The 23448-nt window shown below is 44.1% G+C and overlaps 1 protein-coding gene across 3 annotated transcripts in view; it reads right to left on the reverse strand.

The window, feature by feature from the left end:
* The window catches only part of LOC138580059 (methanethiol oxidase-like), a 520625-nt gene that overhangs the window by 32990 nt on the left and 464187 nt on the right, over window positions 1–23448 (reverse strand). For all 3 annotated transcript variants that reach the window (XM_069650309.1, XM_069650300.1, XM_069650317.1), the window contains one exon: window positions 9438–9559. In XM_069650309.1, coding sequence (XP_069506410.1) covers window positions 9438–9559 — 122 coding nt within the window. The remainder of the gene's footprint in view (window positions 1–9437; window positions 9560–23448) is intronic.

The following is a 23448-nucleotide window of genomic DNA, read 5'->3' on the forward strand; positions in this document are numbered from 1 at the left end:
AGCAGGGTGTGCAAGTTAAAAAACAGGTGTTTAAGTTGAAGTACACGCCCTGCAAAAATACCTGGATTCAACTTTCCCAGAAAAAGGTAAAAAGGCCTAGGAGCTGACGCGCGTAACTCATGCTGCACTTACAGGACAAATGGGATCAGACCCATGACATACTACATTACGAATGTTTACTATCAACTTATCAACTATGATTCTGCCCTGATTTGAAAAAGGCTATGCTCAGCCGAAACACGTGTCATCAGTAGGGGCATTACGTTCTATGAGGTCATTTATACATTTGGAAATACAAAAAATACATTGGTGCAGTCTCCAGGAAACACAACAGTAGTACAAAACACCCCGATTCAACTTTCCTAGAAAGCGGGAAAAAGGCCCAGGGTCAATTATGACAGTTGACCTAGTGCCAGATATGACGTTGACGTTTAGCAGACTGCGTGAATTACCTAGAAGTAATAAGAGAGGAGGGACAGATTAGATGTGGAGCAGTGATGGCTGTCCCCCTTGCCCACCTTTGTTACCTTGACAGTCGCTGCTGGTTGATGGCTGCCCTGCATGCTCCGACGGTGAACACCGGCAAACACCCTCTGGAGCTGCTTCAGTGGAGGTGTCCTTAGCCTCGGAGTCCTTTGCCGCAGTGGGCTGCAACGGGCATTGGGGCTGCCTTACTGGGTTCTCATAAGGGGATACAGCACCCAATAAGGTGTTGTGGTGGGGAGGGGGCTGGCCGGAACGAGGAAGAAGGTAGGAGCAGAAGTAAATCACTCGAGCCGTGATGCAGCAAGACCCAGAAGGTATAACGTCTTAAACAATGCAGTGGCGAATGCACAAATGACAAATCTCTCACCCAGATGGAGGATCTGCAGAGAAATGCCGCGCCGAACATCAGCATACAGTTTATTCAGAGAAACAAGGTCAGAGCGCCCAATCAGGGGTCAGAGCGGGCGGGAACGAGGGGAAGAAAATCACTGGAGCCGCAATGTGGCAAGGCCCAGAAGATATAACTTTTTAAGCAATGCAGTGGGGAGTGCACATATGACAAAACACTCACCCAGATGGAGGAACTGCATAGAAAAAAATGCCTCATTTGATCTCATTAAGCCCTATAGCACAAATCAAACCTACATATTTCAGAGAAGTAATAACACTAAGTTTTCAGTCTTTGTAAAATAAAATGAATACATTGTACCCACCCTAAGTTTACATTCTACATCTTAAGGGGACATAGAGGAGCAAGGTTGCATGTGTGGTTGGAGTGCATTAGAGGCACCCACAGAGAAAGGAGATTTCCTGGAAGGGCAGGGCAACAGTGCTCAAAGTGTACGAAAAGAAGCAGTGGAACTATGTTACCTGCTGACCTGCCACTGCTCACCTACAAGCCCCATCACCATGCCCCCTCCCACGCACAATCCAAACCCCCATACAAACATACCTTCTGTTTAAGGGACTGTTCTGTGCAGTGCACTGAAGTGCAAGTTTCAACTTCTTCCTGCACTTTTATTTTAAAAGTAAACCATTCCGGAATGATTTCATTTTTAAACAAAAGTATAGGAACCGGAAAACATTTTTATTAAAGTAGAGGACCACCGCTCCCGCCCACTTCGCCCACTGCCTCTGAATGGCTCGGATGGCTGAAGAAGCACAGTCTGTGTAACCTGTTCCTGAAATTCCCAGAGTTCAGAAATGGCAGTAGCCTTGGGCCTCAGCCTTCCCTTTGCATTTCAGCAGCCCACCCCCCACCTGATTTGTCATAGGGTGAAGCCTCTAGACATTTCTTGTTGGCAGAGATAACTAAAGGTGACTACAAAGCGGGGGTAAGAGTCAGATCTGCTGCTCACCAAAGCTTGCATTGCTCCATGACCTTTTATGTGTATAACCTCCAGTCGCCATTTACTAGCGAGGAGCAGAAAAGGACAATGTACCTTCTTATACCCCTTGTGACCTCCATATACAACACCTCTTTCCTAAGACTACATGTTCCTTTTCTATGACTTAGGTGTTCGTACCGAAGACCTGCTGTGTTGCAGTTTCCCTCTCTCTGAAACCTTTATGCCAGTGCAAAAATCTTCTCTCCACTGCTCTTCTCTATCATGGAGGAGTGTGGGAAAGGGTGTACCAAGCATTGTGGAGACATTCAAGTGTCTTGTCGCACAGACCATGGGTGGAAGATTGTCAAGCATTGCTGAAGTCGTGCAGAGTGATTTTGAGTCAGAGTGTGCAGATGATGGTCAAAGGAACGATAGCAGACACACAGGTTGTTTTTTAGCACCATAATATTGTGGTCTTCTTGGAATACAGGTACAAGGAACACAATGGTCTTCCAGCAGAAAATATCTTAATTTGATGGTACACCCAGAAATCTCAAGGAATTCCTTGATGCTTGCACTATGCATTTTTTGTTTCGCGAAACTACGTTCACCACGGACAAAGCCAAGATTGGCTTTATGGTTTCGAACATGTGTGGTGGCACATTGGCATGGGCCACCCCTTTAGTGATCAACGATAGTCTGATGGTCGCTTCTTACCCTGCCTTCGTCCACAGTCTTAAGACCACTTTCGAAAAACAAGAATTTACAACGCATACAAATTGCTTTTGGATATCAAACAAGACAACCAAGATGTTCTCACTTATGTATCGAGATTTAAGAAATTAGCTTCCAAGGCTGGGTGGCCAGAAACTGTCCAGTTCACCATATTTAGGAGAGGACTATCAGATGAAATCAAGGATGAGCTGGCTCGCATCCCTCGGCCACAGTCTTTGGCTGACCTAATATTTCTGGTTCTTCAGATAGAATTTCGCCAGCATGAACGACGCGAAGAAAGGAGAAGACAAAGAGGGGGACCTTCTATCCCAAAACCAATGACATGCCCAGTGGCCAAGGACATTCCTTCTACTGAAGAACCAATGAAGGTGGGATCAGCCAGAGGCCCGCTAACCACAATACGAAGGCAACGAAGGAGACATGGACATTTGCTTCGAGACTGCCCAGAAGTCCCACCTAGGAAGCCAGGAAACTTCAAACCTCAGTCATAGAGGGGATACTTGACCGGGGTGGTGCTAAAGATTACCGGATTATTGACTCACAAGATCCCGGAGAGGCAGACTACAGCATGAATCTGGTTTCTCCTTTGAGACATTGGCTTTCCTCGATCGACTGAGGAGCTGCAGAGCTGCAGGACTTTTCATAGATGTGCAATGGGCAGAAAAACATCACTTCAAACTGGAAGACCGATCCATAAACCAACCAGTGGAAGGTGTAGATGGCCGGCCTTTAAATTCCAGCCCTATAACCAAAAAAGTCCAGATGCACATCATGAATCACAGAGAAGTACCAGTTTTCAACGACATTGGGGCAGCTCATTTTCCACTCATCCTAGGTATCCCCTGGTTGCACTGAGATAATACTGAGATAAATTAGAAAGAAATCCTGGTGACATACTCTTCGGGTTTCTGTAAGGAACACTGTTATCTTGATAAGGCTCCCTCCTTGGCAAAAGTGGCACAGACCAAGGGTCCACCAGACCCCCTTCAGCTACCCAAGAAGTGTCACTGGTTCCCACCAGGTACCAAGAATTCATTCAAGTCTTCCAAGATCACCTACCCAAAGAGCTGCCCCCTCATCGGCCGGAAGACTGGTCCATCAATTTTCTTCCCAATGCCATAAACCCTTTCGGAAGGATGTACTCTCTCTCTATCTCTGAAAAGAAGGCTTTGCAACAGTATCTCGATGATAACCTCACCAACGGTCTCATAAGGGAATCCAAGTTGTCCGCATGGGCTTCGCTGTTTTTTATTCCTAAGAAAGATACTAGACAATGAAGTAAGACCTTGTATTGATTATGGGGCCTGAAAAGAGTGACCATAAAAGACCGGTTTCCCATGCCTTTAATAAAAGACATCTTGGAAGCAATACAGGGAGCAACACTATTCACAAAACTCGATCTAAGAGGGGCTTACCATCTGCTCCGAGTGAAAGAAGGTGACCAGTGGAAAACGGCATTCCGTAATCCCTTCAGGCTATTCGAGTACCAAGTAATGCCTTTCGGTTTAGTAAATGCTTCTGCCATATTTCAATGGCGTTTGTTTTCTGGTGTCTTGTTCCGGCATGCAATCATATATGTAAACGATATTCTCCTCTATTCTCACAATCTGAAGGAACATCAAATTAATTTCTCTGGAGTGTTACATCGGCTCCAGGAAAACAAGTTGTTGGCTAAACCGGGAAAATCCCTTTTCGAGGTACGTTCTGTGCCTTATCTAGGGTTCATCCTGTCCCATCAAGGCATACAAATGGATCCGCGCAAGGTACACGTTATTACCTCTTGGCCTACTCCGAAATCGGTCAAAGACATACAAAGATTTCTGTGAGTAACCAATTTCTAACTGAGATTTATTCCTGATTTTTCAAGATTGTTAATCCCCATTACTTACTTATTAAAGAAGGCAGTACCCATCCTCTAAATGGAGATCACAGAAGACGCTGTTCAGACGCTCAAGGACAGATTTTTTTCGGCAGCGGTCCTCATACAACCTGTACAAACCAACCCATTTATTGTAGAGACCGATGCCTCACATGGAGCAATTGGTGCAGTACTCAAACAGGAACGAAACGACCAAGAAGAACATCCAGTGGCTTTCTACTCTTGAACCTTAACCCCAAATGAACAAAACTATTCAGTTATCGGGAAAGAGTTATTAGCCATCCGTGTGGCTTGCATAGAGTGGAGACATCTTCTACTCTGTACTGCACATTCTTAGGAAGTACGCACAGGAGCCTCCAAGTCCTACAACAGCTTGACTGTAACAATAGCAGACAAGCCTGATGGGCCTATTTGTTCTCCCAATATGATTTCCACATTACCTATTTACCAGGATGCCCTGTCCTGACATACCATGGGTGATGAAGAAGACGGTTCTGAGAAGAAGGAAATTATTCCCAAAAACAAGCAGGTCATCCAGGTTATTCAACCCTTCCTGGGTCAAGTCCAGATATGATCACTTTTCGATATGTTTGCCGTCAAGGGACAAGAACCATCTACACCAAAGAGAAAGATATTTGTTCTATAAAGACTGCTTGGTAGTTCCTCCGGCTGAATTGCAAAGAACGGTCTTACCTCTAGGCTCTAGGCCATGATATCCTGCCTTCTGGGCATCATGGAGTAATGTCTACCTTGGAACTCCTTACTCGCTCTTTCTGGTGGTCCACGATGAGGACTGATGTGCAATCATACGTCTCTTCCTGCCAGGTTTGTGCCAATTACAAATACAGTTTTCAGAAACCAGTAGGAAAACTCACTCAGTCGCCTGTTCCCATGGACTCACCTCTCTACTGATTTTGTAGTGGACTTACCTCCTTCAAAGGGTCATTCGGCATCATGGTCACGGTAGACTCATTTACCAAAACAATGGTGTTCCTTCTGCCCCTGAAATGGCTGTGGTCTTCCTCTGTGACATCTTTAGGTTACATGGCTTACCTCTCTCCATCACCATGGATAGGGGCTCACAATACACATCTCTAACCCATAAGCATCCTTTCAGCAAAAGAATAGCGGACACGAAGAAAAAATACAGGCGGACCTGAAGCTGCTGAAGCGATCCGTCCATCCAGCCATGTTTCTGGTAAACAAAAAGAAATTACAACAATGATACCGAAACTGGCTGTTGGCTTTTATGTGCTTCTGCGAACAATAACAAGTTGAAATCATGCTGAGACTGATCTGTACTCGCAAGAGTCGCGTAACATGGGCCATCATAAATGCTGGTTCAAGAACGCAGACAGCACATATGACAATTGGCGTAAGTGAAAATGCCTGGATACAACATTTTTTCCGACAGTGTTTAAAAGCCACTTCTGCCTATGACTCTGCAACATATCGACCCTTCAGTGCCCTGGGATCTTCAACACAGCCGAAACAGAGATAGAAAATCTGATCTCTAAGCTTAAAAACTCTGGTGCACCCGGACCTGGCGGTTTGACAAACTTAACACTTAAGAAAGACACAACCCTGTGGGCATTCTTCATTGAAACGTTGTTTCAGAAGATAGCCGAAACTCGAAAAATCCCTTCCTGCTGGCAATCGGCGGTAGTTGTGCCTATCGACAAAAAAGGTGATTGCACAGATCCGGCCAATTGCCCAGTTGGATGTAATCGGGAATACATAAGCGATTAGCCAAACGGGCGAGTAAGCCAGGATCATCGATAAGAGACAAACCCATGGTTTACAAGTGGTGTCAGAGTTGAACTAAACCTTACCCTGCTTAACCTGTTAAAACTTGAATCGATGAAAAACAAAAAGCCTCTCTTCCTGGCATTTGTAGATCTACACCAGGCATTCGACAGAGTCAATCGAGTATCCCTATGGAACAAACTAAAAAAATGGAAATGCCCTGTGGATTTGTTGCAGATGATAATTCAACTCCACTCTTTAACACTTCAATGAAAGTCTGAATAAAAACCGCCAAGGACGCCTGGTTTTACCGATTTCTGACAATGTCCCCCAGTATGTAATCTTGAAAGAAATTCCTGAAAGACCATAGAAAGGTTTATAAAAAATCTGGAAGACAAAAATTCTAAAAAACTTGACTCATGTGGGTGCCTCTGTTGAACTGCTTCATATCAATCCGTGTGCAGTCAAAAAAAAGGTAAGCCAGCGTGACTGGATTGCGACACTCAACAATCGCTCAAAATTGAAATCCTGTTTAACAACATATGGAGACGAAGAAGATGCAACTTCGGAAGAGTATGAAGTGGATTGTTTGTGGGATCCCAGATACTACAGAGGGAGTCTGCAGTATCTTGTACACTGGAAGGATATGCTTCCCAGGAACGCACTTGGGAACCAGCCTCACACATTCACGCTCCAATTCTTCGTCGATTCCTTAGAAACAACCCATGGAAGCCAGGACAGGAACGGAGGAGAGGGGGGGGTCATACTGTCACAACTACTCGTTGGTCTCTATGGCACCAACGTCAGAGGCAGCGCTAGCCATTACGTTTCAACACTTTTTCTCCTTGTGCTAGTCTAGTTGTTGAATTCAAGATGGCGCTGCGCACCGTTCTTATTCAATCCGCAGCAGAGGCTCCCCGCGTTGCAACCCTCTTGGACTCGCCTCTGTGGGTAAGACGCTTTAATTTCCCTTTGGCGTTTGGCATTTAGCCTCCCTGTCTCTTATCCTTACCTTTCTTCCTCCCTACGCAATCTCCCGTTTCTTCCTCTAGAGCATTCCTTCTGCTTGCCTGTTCTTACATCCACGCGGCACTCCTGTGAATCCTCTTCAGTGTGCTTCCTGCAATTCCAACAAGGAGGTTTTTTTTAGCCTCCAAGTTTTTTTCCCAGCTCTGAGGTTGCTCTTCCAGTCCGCCAAGGTGTTAATTCTGAGACCCTCCAGGATTCACTCTGTCGGCTGGAGAAGAACGCCCTTAACTCTTCCATGAAAAGCTTTGTGAACGCAAAAAGAAAAAGAAGCAGACAGCTGTCAAGACGCCACGAGGAAAGGCCGACCCAGGATCGTCAGGTGATGGTTAAGGGTTAACATCTAACGGTCAGGCATTTCAGAGAAGCAATCTCACTTTGCGTGGAACTGACTCTCTCACAGCCTTGCTGACCTTTCATCTGTATTCTCACACTATGCAAGACTACTTGTGTGTGAGATGGAGTCAACGCTGGTGAGACCATAGAAGTAGACTGGTGAAATCTGGGGGCCAAGCAAAACCACCATGTAAGTGATGCAACCCCTGGAGGTGGTATATGGGAAATCCCCTGAGCTCCCCCTTTCTTCCCTTAGTTGCCCCGTCACACAACCTGCAGTCATTTCTTCAGGGTGATTTCCCCCCAGGAAATGCATTTCACTAAAAATAAGGAAAGTACCATGTAGTATTATATCCAAAAGGGAGTAGTGTTAGGGGGATGAAACCCCAATACAATCGGACCCTGAGAAGGTGTGCAAATGATAACCTGTACACTGAAGGCCGCCTGCTTAACTCGGGTCCTTTGCAAGGGTCTGCTCATGGAGCAGGACTCGACGCTAAGAGCGCTTTTTCTGAACAAGCCCCAGAGAGAATTGTTGACCAGAGCCTGAGGAAAAGCAGACACTGGCAAAAAGAGGAACGGAAATAGGGCATACATGTATGATCACACTTAGACTGAATGAGCAAATGCAGTTACTAAAGACACAGACATCAGTATCTCAGGGCTGTCCTGCCACTATGATAGTCACTCCAGGTCCCAAATGCTGGATAGGCAAAGTGAGTCCTCCCGATTAGGGGGTCAGCGAGCTCACCAAATTGGTGAATAAGGAAGACAACATTTCTGCTTTTGCTTGGCTAAAAACAAATCCACCATCATAACAATTCATGAACCATTAGTGCCATATGCCCATTATGAAAAGAGACACCCCACACCACTAGGTGTGTGAAAATTAGGATGGCATTGCGGAGAGTTAGGGTTGTAGCAGTAAGAGAAGCATGAGAAGCAGGTGGAAAAAATAGGCGGTGGCAAAGCCAAGTAAGCCATTGTGTGAGAGAGTTGAGAGACCTACTTAGTAAGAGAGTTTAAACTTGCAGGAGAGTAGAGCCAGAGGATACGTTGACTGGAGCATTATAAGTACTGCAGCCTGAAAAGCACCCAGTTAGGGTATGGCTAAATTCTTTGTAAGAAGGCCGCTAGTATAAGAGGGGAAAACTGCACAGCCTTACCCTGGTAGGAGTTCACAGCTATCCCTGGGTGGGAAAGCTGCACAGGTAATGCCCTGGTCAGAGCATGCCACATGGCTTCAGAGGCCAGCACATCTTCTATAGCAACTGTCCAGGCCAGGTTAAGAAGTGTGTTGGGCCCACTTTAAATCTCACTGAGACTGTGAGTGCATTGAAGGATGCCTTTCTGGGTGTGAGCAACCTGGAACTATGTGGATACACATAGTGACTGGATAATGGACTAAGGACATTATGTCCTCTTAGTTTAGGTCCTTTTACTTAAGTTGATTAATTTCTCCATCCTTACACTGCTACCAGAGAACCTTGCTTTTTGCACTGGTCCTCCAACCCATTCGTGCAGAGAAGGAATAAAGGTTTTGAACTATTCCTGTGTGCAGCATGATTAATTGTATCCAACTAGGGACAAAATGGTCATAGGATGGGATACGTAAAGCCCAATTCAGAAATCATACCCATAAAACATCCTCCTCTCACTGTAGTACGCTTATTCCCTGAGGCTGAGCTCCCATATGAGGCTATCTCAGAGGCATCCTGCTTTGATCTATATAGCGCCTGTCTGTTGTGTGATCTGTTGTATCCTTCTTGTGATACTTTGCCCCAGGACTATCAGCCTACATGGCAGGAGAGTCTAACATGCCCTATATTTTTCCCTAAGCATTCCTAGCCATACATAGCGATCACTATAGGCAAATATCGAGCGATCAAATACACACTCACCTGCCCAACCAATTTGGGCTCGCTGGTGTTTGTTATATCATATTGGCGCACATCTCCATGGAGCCAGTTGCTCAAGTATAGATATCGGTCATCCAATGAGATCACCATACTGGTGATAAGACCTAATGGAGAGAAAAGAAACACACTAAGACCCCCAAAGCCCAATGTAAACCCAATCTGTAAGTAGCACAACATACAATATGCACAGTATCGTATTTACAGGTGCTTTATTATGTGAACTGAGTCCCACTTTTTCTTTTACCCATACCTGTTCTGCACAATGTTGACCAGTCTCTTCCTATTTGTGCCTTTGGGCTATGGTTCCCAGAAGGTCCGTAGTTGGAAAAGAAAACACGAATCCCCAATGAAAGAGCCATGAGGTACTGTCATACCACAGAGCATCCTGCACAGCAGAAACACTCAACGTGTCACAGGTATCCAGTGAAGTTACCGAAAAGAAATACCAAAAAAAAACACTATGAACTTGTACCGAAAAATAAAATATCGAAAAATAAATATATATGGGGTCGGGGAAAGGGCTTAAAAGCAGTGGGGGGTGGGTCGGTGGGGTTAGACATGTAGGGGAACTGGGTGTTTGGGGGACACTGAATACATTTTTTGTTATATTACTTTGTTTCCGGTATAAGTTAATTTGATAAAAATAACTTCGGTAACATCACATAGAACCCATGACACAGACCAGTGCAGGAGCAATAACCTCTACCTCAGCGAGAATGCAGAGTGGTCCACACTCCAAACCCAGCCCTATATGTGATACACACAGAGACAGTTTCCTTATCAGAAGCAGAGCTCCGAGCGGTCCTGATGTCAAGCGACATACCAAATGCTGAGGCAAGCTCTAATACGAAATGGGACATTGATCATGATGGATATCCTCTAATAGGCACCTGCTGTTCTCCACAAGATTGAAAGAAATCAATAGGTGAATGAACAGTGGCTAACCCAGCCCCACACTACTATGCAAGAAGTGGTCTCTCCCCCCCTACCCTGCCGGCTTGAGAGAAGGGGTGCGGCTTGACGTCCTGCAACACTCCTGTAACGTCTCTGAGTCCCTTGCTTGAACAAAAGCCCAAACACAGGACTACCGCCAAAGCTACCAAAGACATAGTTGGAGCCAGAGTCATTTGGAGTTAGTTGGAGTTATTTACTGAACCTGCTGGATTCCCCATACACGCTGGCCATCGATTGCTGTATTGTGCCCAGTGTTAATTCAGTATCAGTATCCTGGCTGCAGCCCGCTCCTTGTGCTTCGTTCTCCGATGCAATGCCGACTCTGGTAGCTAAGAGTGAGAATGGAGGCAAATAGGGGCCTGCCCAATGCAATGTGATCTATTTGTGGTGGCTGTGGGTCAGTGAGCGATTGAATACCTGTAGTGCCCCTGGTTTGTTGCAAGTTATATACCTAGACTGGCCCAGTCTTCACAGGGATGAAACTTGGCACCGTGATATTGGCTAGTATAAACTATAATCCAGCCAAAATACTATATTATTCATATATATATATATATATATATATATATTCAGTAAAACAACTTTGTTAAAGGGACGTTATGCTTAAGTTGCGCTACTAAAAACCTATGAAATTCACTAAAAAAAACTTTGTTAAAGGGACGTTATGGTTAAGTTGCGCTACTAAAAACCTATGAAATTCACACAAAAAAACTTTAACGGGACGTTATGGTTCGAAGTAAAACCGAATTACCCTTGAAATTCGCCAGTTATGGTAAGCTAAGCAACCATAATTTGCGCCACCACCGTGCACTGCTAAGACTAACACTCAGGACATCAGAGATGACATCACTGATGACATCACATGTGCATTTACTTTTCATGAAAAGTCTGTACAAGGGATTCTTATTATAATGTTGACAAAAAAGTGTCAAGGTTGACAAAAAAGTATCCAATAGATCCACCAGATCATCTAACACGCTATCCCTGGTGGTGCCCAGATACAATCTAAAAAGAGCCAGAGGTTCTATCTTCCCAGTGTTAGCCGCCCAGCTTTGGAACTCTCTCCCACAGAACATACAAACCATTCAAACCTTCAACAATTTCAGAAGCCATGTTATCACTTGGATTTTTAACAAAACACAAAACAGTAGCTCTTGATACCTTTAATAGCTAGATGATCGGCTCAACTAGTATACGTGTCACCCATCCCATACTTCTGCTATGACCCAATGTATAATATGTATAATACGTATAATGTTTATGTACACCCTATATTACTGCTATGACCCAATGTATAATATGTTTAATATGTATACTGTTTATGTATATATGTACCATTGTAATTTTACAAATAGTATTAATGCCTTCAACTGCCTATACTATACCATGTAACCACTTCCACCGTCTAGCGCCCAATTACCTCCGGGTCAGGTGTGCGATATAAATAAAATAAACAAACAAACAAACAAGAGTGCACAGGCAATATTAAGCACTGTCAGAACGGAAATCCCCAAAGGCATCACACAACAGGAGAGGGGAATCACAGCCTTGCGCGAACACAAAATGCCTGCTACTGTACTTGAACAAGTGCAGAATGATTAAGTCAGCATCAGAGCTGAATTGGATGCCCTCGAAAATGGTACAAAGGCAAGGGAACAAACCCAACAAGTGGCCAGCACCTCCAAAGCTCCAAATTCAAGCAAGTGAGAGGATACTTACATGAGAAATTCTGGACATCCAAGAGGCAATGGAAACATCATGGGAAATACTATGGAAACTAACAAGGGTGTTACGCAGGCATCACCTGATAAGAACATCTTGACCGTGATTAATCGATATACCACAATTAATTACGCACAGAGGATGAAATAGCTGCAGAAAATATTCACATGGAAAGAGACCTGAGTGGACAAGCTGCTACTGGACCTGGGAGTGATGTAACTTTATTACAAGGTCACTGACCTAGATGGAAGCCAGACAAGCCAGATCAGGAGATCTATCTAATGCGTGTGCCAAGTCCTAAGACTGGAACATAGCAATCAAAAGACTCCCTGTGTAATAAGGCAATGCACTGGCTGACACACAAGAAGCAATGCCTATCAATAATTCAAGAGGACATTATTCATGTGGATTGGATGGCAGATAAGACCCTGGACATTATTAGAATTGGCCTGAAAACTGTGGATTTTTCAGAAGGACTCCTCAGTATTGAGTTCAGAATACTACCACCATCCAACACCCATTTCGAGATACACCATACTTTATTCATGAAAGCTAGACCAAAGTTTGGGGGGGGACTAAGAACACCCGAAGATATAAAGTAACCCCAACACTGCGAGAAGCAAATTATCTAATTGTCCTAGACTGAGAAATAATTGACAGACACCCACTAACTAATTCCAAGGAAAAACAAAAGAAAAGCAAAACATTCTGGCTTGGAATGGGGCAGGCCTTGGTGGCAAAATTGAGGACCAGCAGTGGTGCCTGTTTGTTAGATCCCATAGTGTGATTTGCCTTCAGGAAAGGCCTGTGACAAATGAGGAACACATCCAGGGTTATCAATTATTTCAACATTTAGCATCCAAAGGTCCACGTGGAAGACCAAAAGGGGGGCTTATTATCTGGGTGGACGATAATGTTTGTCAGGAGACCATGAAGTTGGACTTTGGATCATCAGACCTACTTCCAGTGCAATTCAATTTAAAAGATGGCACTAGTTATGTGCAATGTGTATTTGAGACATGACACAATTGCATTTATCAGCTTCAATCACTCCGTCCTAGTACTAGAGGAGCAAATGTATGCCAAGAAGGTCCACCATCTAATTCTTTCAGGGAATCTTAACTGTCAAATCCAACCCTTTCCCTTCGTGAAAAAAACACAAAGAGAGGAAAACGAGTCATGGGATATCCAGGACTAAAGCAACACGAATACTTAAAAATACTACAAGCGTAACAGAAATCTAGCAATATTTCTAAATGAACTGGGTTAACACTGCTGCAATGGGAGATCTGATACAGCTGCGGCTCCCGCATTTCGATCGTCTAAAAAAAAGAACCATATCGATTATATTGTGGCTGCATCTGGGATTACAACACAACTTCTTTTTTTGGAGAGTAAAGTTGAGGCAGCTATGCATTCCCAAAAGTCTGGAAACACCGCTCTCCTGACAAGATTCCCTGAGAGTTGTTCAAAAGTAGACCCAATATATGGACCCCTTTTTAATCAAAATGTTTAATAAAATGAATGCAGGTCTTGGATTCTCTCAAAGCTGGCAAAGCGCAATCATAAATTGTTTGTTTAGAAAGGACGACCACTCCTATCCAGCAAATTATCAAACAATTTCATGAATATATTCTTCAGTCAAAGTATACAGGAAAGTGTTATTGGGTTGCATGGAGGAGTGAGCAGTTGATTCTAATATTTTAGTAGGTGCAGAAGCTGGTTTTAGAGAGGGTTTATCAACAGTCAACCACCTTTTTAGATTGTTTTTATCAATAGAAAAATGTGTGATCCCATGAGCCCAGCCACAATATTTTGTTTGTATCGATCTGAAGACAGCGTTCGACAAGGTCCCTCGAATGCTACTGTGGAAAGAAATATTAGACTTGGGTGTTCCGCCTGCTCTGACAGCAGCTGTATACAGGTTTTACGATGGGAATACTGCCAGCGTCTTATTTTGCCCTGAGGGAACCATCACGCAAAGTTTCCCAGTGGAGCAGGGTATTAGACAGGGGGGCATGCTGGTCCACATTTTATTTTATTATATATAAATTCCCTTGCAGAGGATATAAACAACCTGGCCGCAGACACACCCTCAATTGGAGGAAAGCAAATAAGCATACTTTTATTTGCAGATGATGACATTTTAAACTGTAAAACCTTATTTTTGTATTTTGTATTCTTCCAAAACAGGGGGGTAACCACGAGATTCTCCAGAAGATATGCTGGTCGTGCAAGTGCAGTCTCCCTCTAAGTATAACGATGCAAAGCTATATTAGCTGCTCTATATCAGGCAGACATATGGGGAGTGACTTGATTGCATGCATTCGAAATAGCAGAGAACAAAATCTTAAAGTCTGTTATCCCTCCCTGCAAGCACACCAACCGATGCACTGAGATTGGAAATTGGTATTAGAGGCACAGGGTTTGAGGCAAGACTCAAGTCCCTCTTATATTGGTCCAAACTATGGAGCTCGCTGAGCTAAGCCTCCTACACGGAGGATATTGATGATGTACACAACTCCCTATTGTTGGCGTCGCTCCCATAGTTTGCGCACATCTACAAGACAAGTTTAGTGCTGGATATGGCTTACCAATGGGATTACCCCAGCCATATTAGCAAAACAACCGTGGGCGTGATAAAGCACCAGTATAATGATTATTTCATCACTAGCATCATGAAGAAATCCCTGACACGCGCATCCCTACAGCCTCAGTCTAGAGAAATATTTGGAGAAGCTGGAAAAGTTCACGGCTACTAATCTCTTCATGAAGATGAGATTGGGGATTTTGCCTTGCCTCTGGCTGAACACACAGCAAAGTGGGAACCAGTGAGGCAATAGAAATCCCTGCTGTAGGTTTTGCCCTGAAGTTAACGAGGATTTAATCCACTTCCTATTACTATGCCCAACTTCTAATTTACTAAGTAGATTTCTCCTCATTCCATTATTCTGCAGTTTCAATATCAATCCGGCTAAAGAGGCAATCTTGTTGTGCTGCAGTAACAATAGCCGTGTGACGGCGGCAAATGTAATTTCTTAATTTTTTTAATCCTGGCTCATAAGAGCAAAGTAAGACACGAGTTCTATCCATGTTCAAATGTAGTATTAGGTTTTAGAGGTATGGTATGACAGATTTTAAAGTATTTTATTAATTTTAGCCGATACATTTGTACGGGTGTGCACATACACTGCCACAACATTGTAAATTGTTGTGATATTATTCACGTGCGCTATGTCACCAGTTGGTTGGATCAAACACATCTTAATTTTAATTTGAATAAGTCCAAATATTCATTTGTACGTATTGTTGTGGTGTTTGTGATTGTTTTTATGTGTCTTGCTTTAATGGCTAAAGCTGATAATAAAGCTAATCACAGTGATCATGATTGTAGCTGGCCACCATTGTTTAGAGCCAGAGGAACCACATAAGAGGAGGTTCTTTAAACCCCCTTTATGTGTGTGCTGACCTATAACACCTACCCTGATGAAAAGAAAGCGAGTAGTTGGCCTGGCAACCGCCACAGAAGAGAACCAATGGAGAAGGAATAGGGAAGATTAAAAGGGGTACAGCAAACAGGAAGGTGTGAGTTCTTCGGGTGAGGTCAACAGAGGAGAAGGAGGACCAAAAGATAAAGCGGAGGATGGCCAGTGAAGAGGAGTGTGGGGAAGTATTGCTGAACTAGTGTGCAAGGTTAGGTATCGGTTGGTGGGGGAAAAAGTGGTACTTGGTTGAAAGTATGCATGCAAAGTGTGTGAGTGAGGCTAATCCAGGGAGAGTAGAGGGAGACTGAGGGTGACTGAAAGATACGTGAGAGAGTGAAAGGAGTGCGAATGAGTGAGAAGGTGTGGTAGGAGTGTAGAGTAGTAGTAGTGTGGAGAGGGGAGAGTAATAGAGTGGAGATAGGAAGGTAGTGGTAGTAGTGAGGGGAGAGTAGTAGTGTGTGGAGGGGAGGAGAGTAGTAGTGCAGATAGGGGAGAAGAATAGAGGTAGAAAGCAGAGGGGAGTAGGAGTAAAGATAAAATGCATCGCATGGACAGAAGGGAGGAGCAAGCGAGGGAGAGATAAAGGGAAGTTTGATGAATAAGGGAAGGAGAGAAGGGGGAGAGGAAGAATAGAACATCAGGGCAAGGAGTACAAGGGTGTGAAAGGAAATGACCAAGTGCTACTTAAGTGTCTGGATGGCACCTCTTCTTATATTCCTTATATTTTGTGATTTAGGTTAGGGTTCACCAAGTTTGTTCCCAGAGAAAAACAGATGGAAAGGACGTTTGCCCTTAGGCCGTCAAGACCAGCCAGGCAGTGATTAGACGGTAGTGGTTACGGATCTCTAGTGACCATCCTGGGAGTGAGGGATGTCTGAGTTAGGGAGGGAACCACAAGGGGAAAATGAGAGAGAGGGGGGTGGCCCTTAGCGCACCACTTCTGAAATCCTACAATAACAACCCTTGCACTGTCTTCGAGAGCAGGTGTGTTCCTTCTGTGACACTACACTGCAAGAAGATACTTCCCTCTAACAAGGGTTTTGCAGCTTTACACATGTAAACATGCTCGATATTTGTTGTTGCAATCTAGTAGGAATGAAATTGTCAATTCTGTGTGTGTTTAAGTTAAAAAAAAAGACTCAATGTGATCATCTCTTTAATGGGATCCCTTTTTGACATGCACTAGCCTCTTCACAATACCCATTTCAGTGTGCGCTCTTTAGATTGTGTTTTCTAAGCCTCTTTCAAAAGTGTATTGTGTTTTGCATATTTTCCCCCCTTTCCTATTTCTGTCTGCTGGTCTCCAAGGGGAGACTAGGTGGGTCGCATGCAAGTTTATAACAGATTAAAAGCTACAAAATTATGGTTAAAAGTAAGAACCAAGAACCATGTTACCTTTTGCACTGTGAATCGGTTATAGATTTGCATACATTGTAGTTGTCATAAAATGGGGTTCTAAACCTCTTCCGTTGAGGGATTGAGATTGTAATAGAGTTGAATGATCGCCTTCAAACAACAGTTTTGGAAGATAATAGCGAGGGGGGAACACAGGAGTGATACATATTGACTACACAGCAGAGGAGGGGAAAGGAAAAGAATGAACCTACTATACCCTGTCACTATTTCAGAACGTGCAAGGGCAGCCAGGAAAAGGCATAGGAGGTATGTGCTGGAGTGTCGGTGCTTGTGAATGTTGTTTCTTTCTCTATTACTGCCAACATAAGTGTATATGTTGGCAGTAATAGACAAAGAAACAACAACATTGAAACATTCACATTCTGGTGAGAATCTAAAGACTTAAGCGAAAGAAAAGTGAAAAGTGAAAGGTGAAGACAACCCATTGTATTCGGCATCAAGCAGTTATGATACAGATTGATGGATCCCCTCCTCTTCATTAGCTACTCCCCCTTTATATTTCTTACCTCATTCTCCTTATGCGCAGTCAACTCTTGTCTCCGCCATCCTTGGCATTTGGACTTGGCAATCACAGAACTATTATTCTGCAGTCTATTTAGCGGCAAAAAAGAACATAACCCTGGAAAATAAGCCTCCACACTTCAAAGGTCTGCTTAAGGACCTCTTAATGCCTATCAAACAGAGCTCACTGTTAAAAGTACTAATACTAGTATTGTGTTCCTTTATAGCGATCATGTCAGACTACACCCACTAAATGGTACTTTGTACGAAGGATGCACAAGAATGAAAGGCAAGTCAGCTTTGCCACAGGGATCGAACTTGCTAAGCAGGCTGCTCTCATGTCAGAGACCAATGCTTTACTCATGTAGCTATACAGCCATGGGATAGATGCAGATGTTGGGTGAGTTCTATGAAACTGTCCTCATGGATACTGCTTGCTATTAACAACACCATAAAATTGCCTCCAAGGAACTGTAGTCCTTCTCCGAGTTGAATGAGCTAAGCCGACACACATCCAAACTATCACAAATACCACCCCTCTCCCTTCTCATGTCTTCTGTTTTTCCTAAAACTTGATGCTCATATAACTCTGTGCCCTCGTTTCCTCTTCCTCTAAACCCCTTCCTTTATCTTGCTCCTAGTCAGGCCCCTACCTGAATACCCCGGACCCCGGCACATTACATCACTCCAGACACCTTTCCGTGTGTTAGAGGTGGGTAGTTAGTGGTATATGTACGTTTTTTTTCTGCTTTTTTTTTCTGCTGTATCACTCCAGACAAGCCTTTTTGCTGTACGACCACTATGGTGGTGAGTTGATGCAGCACTAACGCCTTAAAACATAACATAGCATAAAATAACATATTGAGCAGAATCTAATTTAAGATTTTGGAAAAGGGAACTCAGTGTTTGGGCGGCTGGATTTTGGGAAGGCATAATTTGTGAGACAATATAATTAAAGCAAATTTGGCAAATGCCACTTATCGCTTATTTACTCCTGGCTGTTAGAGAGACACAACAAAGTGGGACACATACACGGGAAAAAGCAGATGGTGCTTAAAGGAATTTCATATTTTTGAACGGCAATGGAGGATGTCGCTCAACCAGATGCATTAAACATTATGCCTGACAACTACAGTTTAAAAACACCCCTTTTGTGTTTATAAACATATACTCCTTCTGCTCTCCACTACACTCTCCTCCCCAACACTGCACTCCACCCAAACCTTCTCCCGTAGTCGGCTTCATTTAATTCTTTGTCACTTTTACCAACCACTCTCAATCACACACCCCACACTCTCCCTTATTTATTTATTGTTTGCTTTGTTAGGCGCTTATACAGCAAGTACATACTGCTTCAAAGCGCCCACAGGGCGAGGGAGGGAAAACAGGAGTGATACATATTGACTACACAACAGAGGAGGGGAAAGGAAAATGATGAACCTACTATGCCCTGTCAGTAATTGAGAACGTGCAAGTGCAACAAGGAAAAGGGCAGAGGGGGTATGTGCTGGAGTGTACGTGCTTGTGAGTGAGCAACAGATGAAGTGCATGGTGAGGTAAGTGCTACATGCCAGTAGCCATGTTGGGTGTAAGTGCGAGCCTCCAAGACGGAGGGAGTGCCAAAGCAATTGCTGAGAGTAGACAGAAGCTGGGGCAATTGGGTGTGGGTGGTCAGAGGCCCTGAGAATGCATAAGGGCCCACAATACCAATCACAGCGACTGTGAGATTAGCAGAGAAGAGAAGATGGGAAGGAGGAGGTAAAGATTTAAGGAAGTCCTGCTCAACGCGTAGAGGGATTGGGAGGCTGTTCCATAGTATGGAGCCACTTGAGGAAAGCAATCGACCTCCTACTCTCTGTTTAGCAAAGCGCTTTACACACAAAGAGTTGGTGCTAGATAGGGGTGTACCGAACTTCGGCTTCGAGTAAGTATTCAGACGAATTCTGGCTGAAAGAAGTCCATTTCGGCTCCGGTCTAATAGTTTCTTGCTATTCGGCTCTTGCCGAATACTTTGACATTCTCATTTGAATACAATGCAACATGAACTCAGAAAGGCAAATATGGACTTCAGTTTGCAAAACTAAACAGAATTAGACCAGACAAATTGCTATCATAGAGCTGAAAAATATCTTATATTGTAATCTGCTCTTTAGGGCATGTTTTGTTACAGATTCTTAGACATAAAAGGTGCTCATCTTTTATACTTAGTCTGCAACAATACAGGAACATCTTTTCTTTTGGCGAATGTTTATTTGCAATGTGCACTTTTTTCAATTGGAATATACAAACTGAAAGAAATGTGCATAGATACTTTCAGTTCCTGTCATGTCACTTCCCATTGCGTACGTTATAGACCCCCTTTTCTTTTTTTAAGGACTTAAGTCCTGAGTTTAATATTATCTGATATTTTATCAGGAATTATAAGTTGCATATGTTTGTGTATTGGTGAGAACGAGTGGCTAGGATAAGTGAAAAGTAAGCAGCATTTGTTTGGGTTGGGTGAATAGCTGTGAGATGGAGTTCACGCATTTCAGATTTCCTCTCGACTTGTGTCCTGCATGAGCCGACATTACCCATTTTATACATTTCTATGTGAGCTGCAAAGAAGTTTTGAAACTCAACCGCATCGACTTTGCAGCTGGATAGAGAATGCAATGCACCCGGTTCACAAAGGCAGTCCTTTTGCATTTGTGAAGGCTCCTACTTTAACTGGCACTGAATATGCAACAATCTTCTGTACATTTGGTTCCTTCATTTTGGCTAAATCTGCTTTACTTCTGGCTTTTATACTTTAAATAAAGATGCTATATTAATTACAATGAAGACAAATAAAAGTATAGAATGCATTTAAAATGGTGCTTTATTTGGTTTTTTAATAAGTGTGTTTTTTGAAGTTTGGAACATGACTTATTAAATAAAGCAACTATTTGGCTTCATATTCGGCTTCGGCCGAATAGTTGACAAAGTATTCGGTATTCGGCTGAATACTAAATATGCTATTCAGTACAGCCCTAGTGCCAGAGGAATGTCGGGTCTGGAGTGGGAGTATTTAGTGAGCTAAAGTTAAAGATAGTAAGGTCCCCCTGCCCAGACAGCATTGTGGATGATGCAGAGGGATTTTCATTTAATCCTTGCAGCAACCGGGAGCCAGTGAAGACATTTTAGGGCAAGAGAGATGCAGTCCCTGGGCATAAAGCCAAGGATATGTCTTGCTGCCCTATTCTGGATTAGCTGGAGAGGTTTCAGAGTGGAAGAAGGTAGATTCAGGAGAACGCTATTGCAATAGTGAAGCCTAGAGTGAACCAGGGCTCAGGTAACATTGAGACTCTGGGGAAAAGAGGGAAAAGGGAGAATTCCTTTTAGAAGGAATAGCTGAAAGTAAGACTTCTTGGCAATGTCCTGAGTGTGAGGGAGGAAGGAGAGAAAGGAGTCGAAGATGACTCCAAGGTTTCTGGCATCAGAAGAAGGAGTGGGGGGTAGAGCCCATGGAAGAAGGCCAGAGCGAAGGGAAGAAAGAGGGTGCAGGGGTCTCGATGGGAAGGATCTCAGTTTTACAGGCGTTGAGGCAGAGCTCATTGGAGGTGCACCAGGGTTGGGTGGCAGATAGGTGGTCATGGATGATGGAATCTGCGAGGGAGTCAGAGGGAAGTTCGAGAAAGAGTTGTGTATCATCTGCATAACACTGGAAGTTGGGGGAAAAGGAAGAGATGAGTCGTGCCAACAGAGCAAGGTCGATGTTAAAGAGCCAATGGAATAGAAACTTGGGGAACACCACAGGTGGAGAAGGAAGTAGGAGAGGAAAAGGAGCTGAGGATGACTTGGGATGAGAGGCAGTTAGGAAGGATGTCAACCAGTCCAGTGCCCGATTCGAGATACCCAGGGTATTGTGGAGCCTTTTTATGAGGATGGAATGGTTGACCGCGTCAAAAGCAGAAGAGAGATCGAGTAGGATGAGGAAAGCTGGAGAGGTGGAGTCCAGAGATGCAAGCAGTTCTTCACAGGTGTTCAGAAAAGCAGCTTTGTGCCTCTATGGATGCTCGTAATCCAGATTGATGGTTGTGGAGACCACCTACAAGTTTAGTGTGTGAGTTGAGCCAGTTTCTCCAGCAGTTTCCCCAGTAAGGGGGTGATGGAGGTAGGGAGGTAGTTGGCAGCACAGGTGGGGTCTGCTGAAGGTTTTTTCAGGAGGGGGCACACAGGAGGGCGTACACAAGGGAGTGCTTGAGGGGGAGGGGAATAATCCAGTGGAAAAGAGTGATTGCAGAAATCAGCGAGTGAGGTGGCAAGAGAGCCAATGTTGTCCTTGATGGTTCTAGATGAGAAAGGGGAAAACTGTTTGGAAGAGACCTTCATGAAGTGGACAACTCTGGTAACTTCATCAGGTGTGAAGGGTTAGACGGAGGAGAGGGTGAAGGGGCCCCTGATGGACCCTCGAATGTGGAAACAAGGCACAATCACCACACACGAACGGATACGCCAGACACAAGGTTGTATTCCCAAAATCTAGGGTTTATTGCAAAGTAAATAGCCCCAGTTGGCCAAATGGTCCCACGTCCCGCGACCTGTGTCTAACAGACCTCGGGGGACGCAAGAGAGCGTGAATCGTACATCAGTTACATATATACAAAATTAGCATCTTACAATCAGTAATGACACATTCGATGCCGTCCCTAATTCATTCCCTTTGAATTGGAGGCGATGATTGACCATAGTGATGACTATGACACCTTAGACCATTATATTTAGCAACAGTTTATAATCTCGGACCTACAGACACACGTCTTTATTTTAAAGAACACAACGCTTTTGCTTTCGTGGACAAGCTGTGCGTAGGGGGATAGCACATTCCAGGTCTTGCTATCTCCTGGTTTCTATTGACGCTCTAGAGGTCAGCTTACTCTCTGGGGCCTCACAGTGCTCAAGAAGGCGGGCCACAAAGAAGAACATAATTTAAACCTTTTAATATTAGTTTTGCACATTGCTATTCTTCTAGGGAGACTCGCTGGCATATGTGTACTTATTAGAATGCCTTGCTCCTCGCCTCCATGGATATGTGAGGGAGGGAACCGGGCATTTCTGTCTGGCTTAGGGCGTTATGTTTCAACATGCCTTTTAACAACCTCTGACCATTGAAGCAGAATAATATCTCAGCAAAGCAGTTTTACATGAGGCAAAGAGGCAGCGTTAGAGAAAACGAAGAGAAAACAAAATGGCGATTTTGGTCATCTTAAAATGGCTCCACTCTAGTTAAGCTAATGACTATATAATGACTAATAACTATATATTCTTAACACTGAAAATGAGGCGGTTGGTCTTCGGCCAACCAAGTATCCTACATTGCCTTCCGTTTGTAGGGCATCTAATTTTTTCAGGACTGACAGGTCGAAGGTGGAGGGAAAGGGGCCAGGGGAGGCAAGGGGGTGTGGGAAGGGTTGGGAGGTAGATTGATAAGGGAGTTCAGGATGTCCTGAGTTTTGGTGGCAAAGTGAGTGGCCAGTCAGTTGCAGAGGATCTGGGACGGGGAGGAGGAGACTGCAGAAGGGTTGGCTAGTTCCCTGAAAATCTTGAAAAGTTCAGCTATGTTGTTGGATGCACCAGAGACCTGTGCCTATATGTGGGCTATTTCCTTGGCACGGATGGAGCGTCTGTATTGCCTTTGCAGCAGACGGCAGGCCAATTTGTCAGAGGATGAGCCTGAGGTTTGCCACTTCCGTTCTGCCGCTCTGCACTTTCGTTTCAGGGCTGCAAGATCAGAGTCATACCAGGTGTTACGCTTAGAGGCAGGTTTCAGGTGGATTCTCATGACTGGGGAAAGGTTATCGAGAGCATTGGTGATGGCCAGGTGGAGGTTGCTGAGAGCAGAATCAGTGGTAGATTCAGCGGTAGGGGTTTAAGGGGGCATGAAAGTGGTGGCA

Source organism: Ambystoma mexicanum, chromosome 1p (assembly GCF_040938575.1).
Source record: "Ambystoma mexicanum isolate Mex_15411 chromosome 1p, UKY_AmexF1_1, whole genome shotgun sequence".
Lineage (NCBI taxonomy): Eukaryota > Metazoa > Chordata > Amphibia > Caudata > Ambystomatidae > Ambystoma > Ambystoma mexicanum.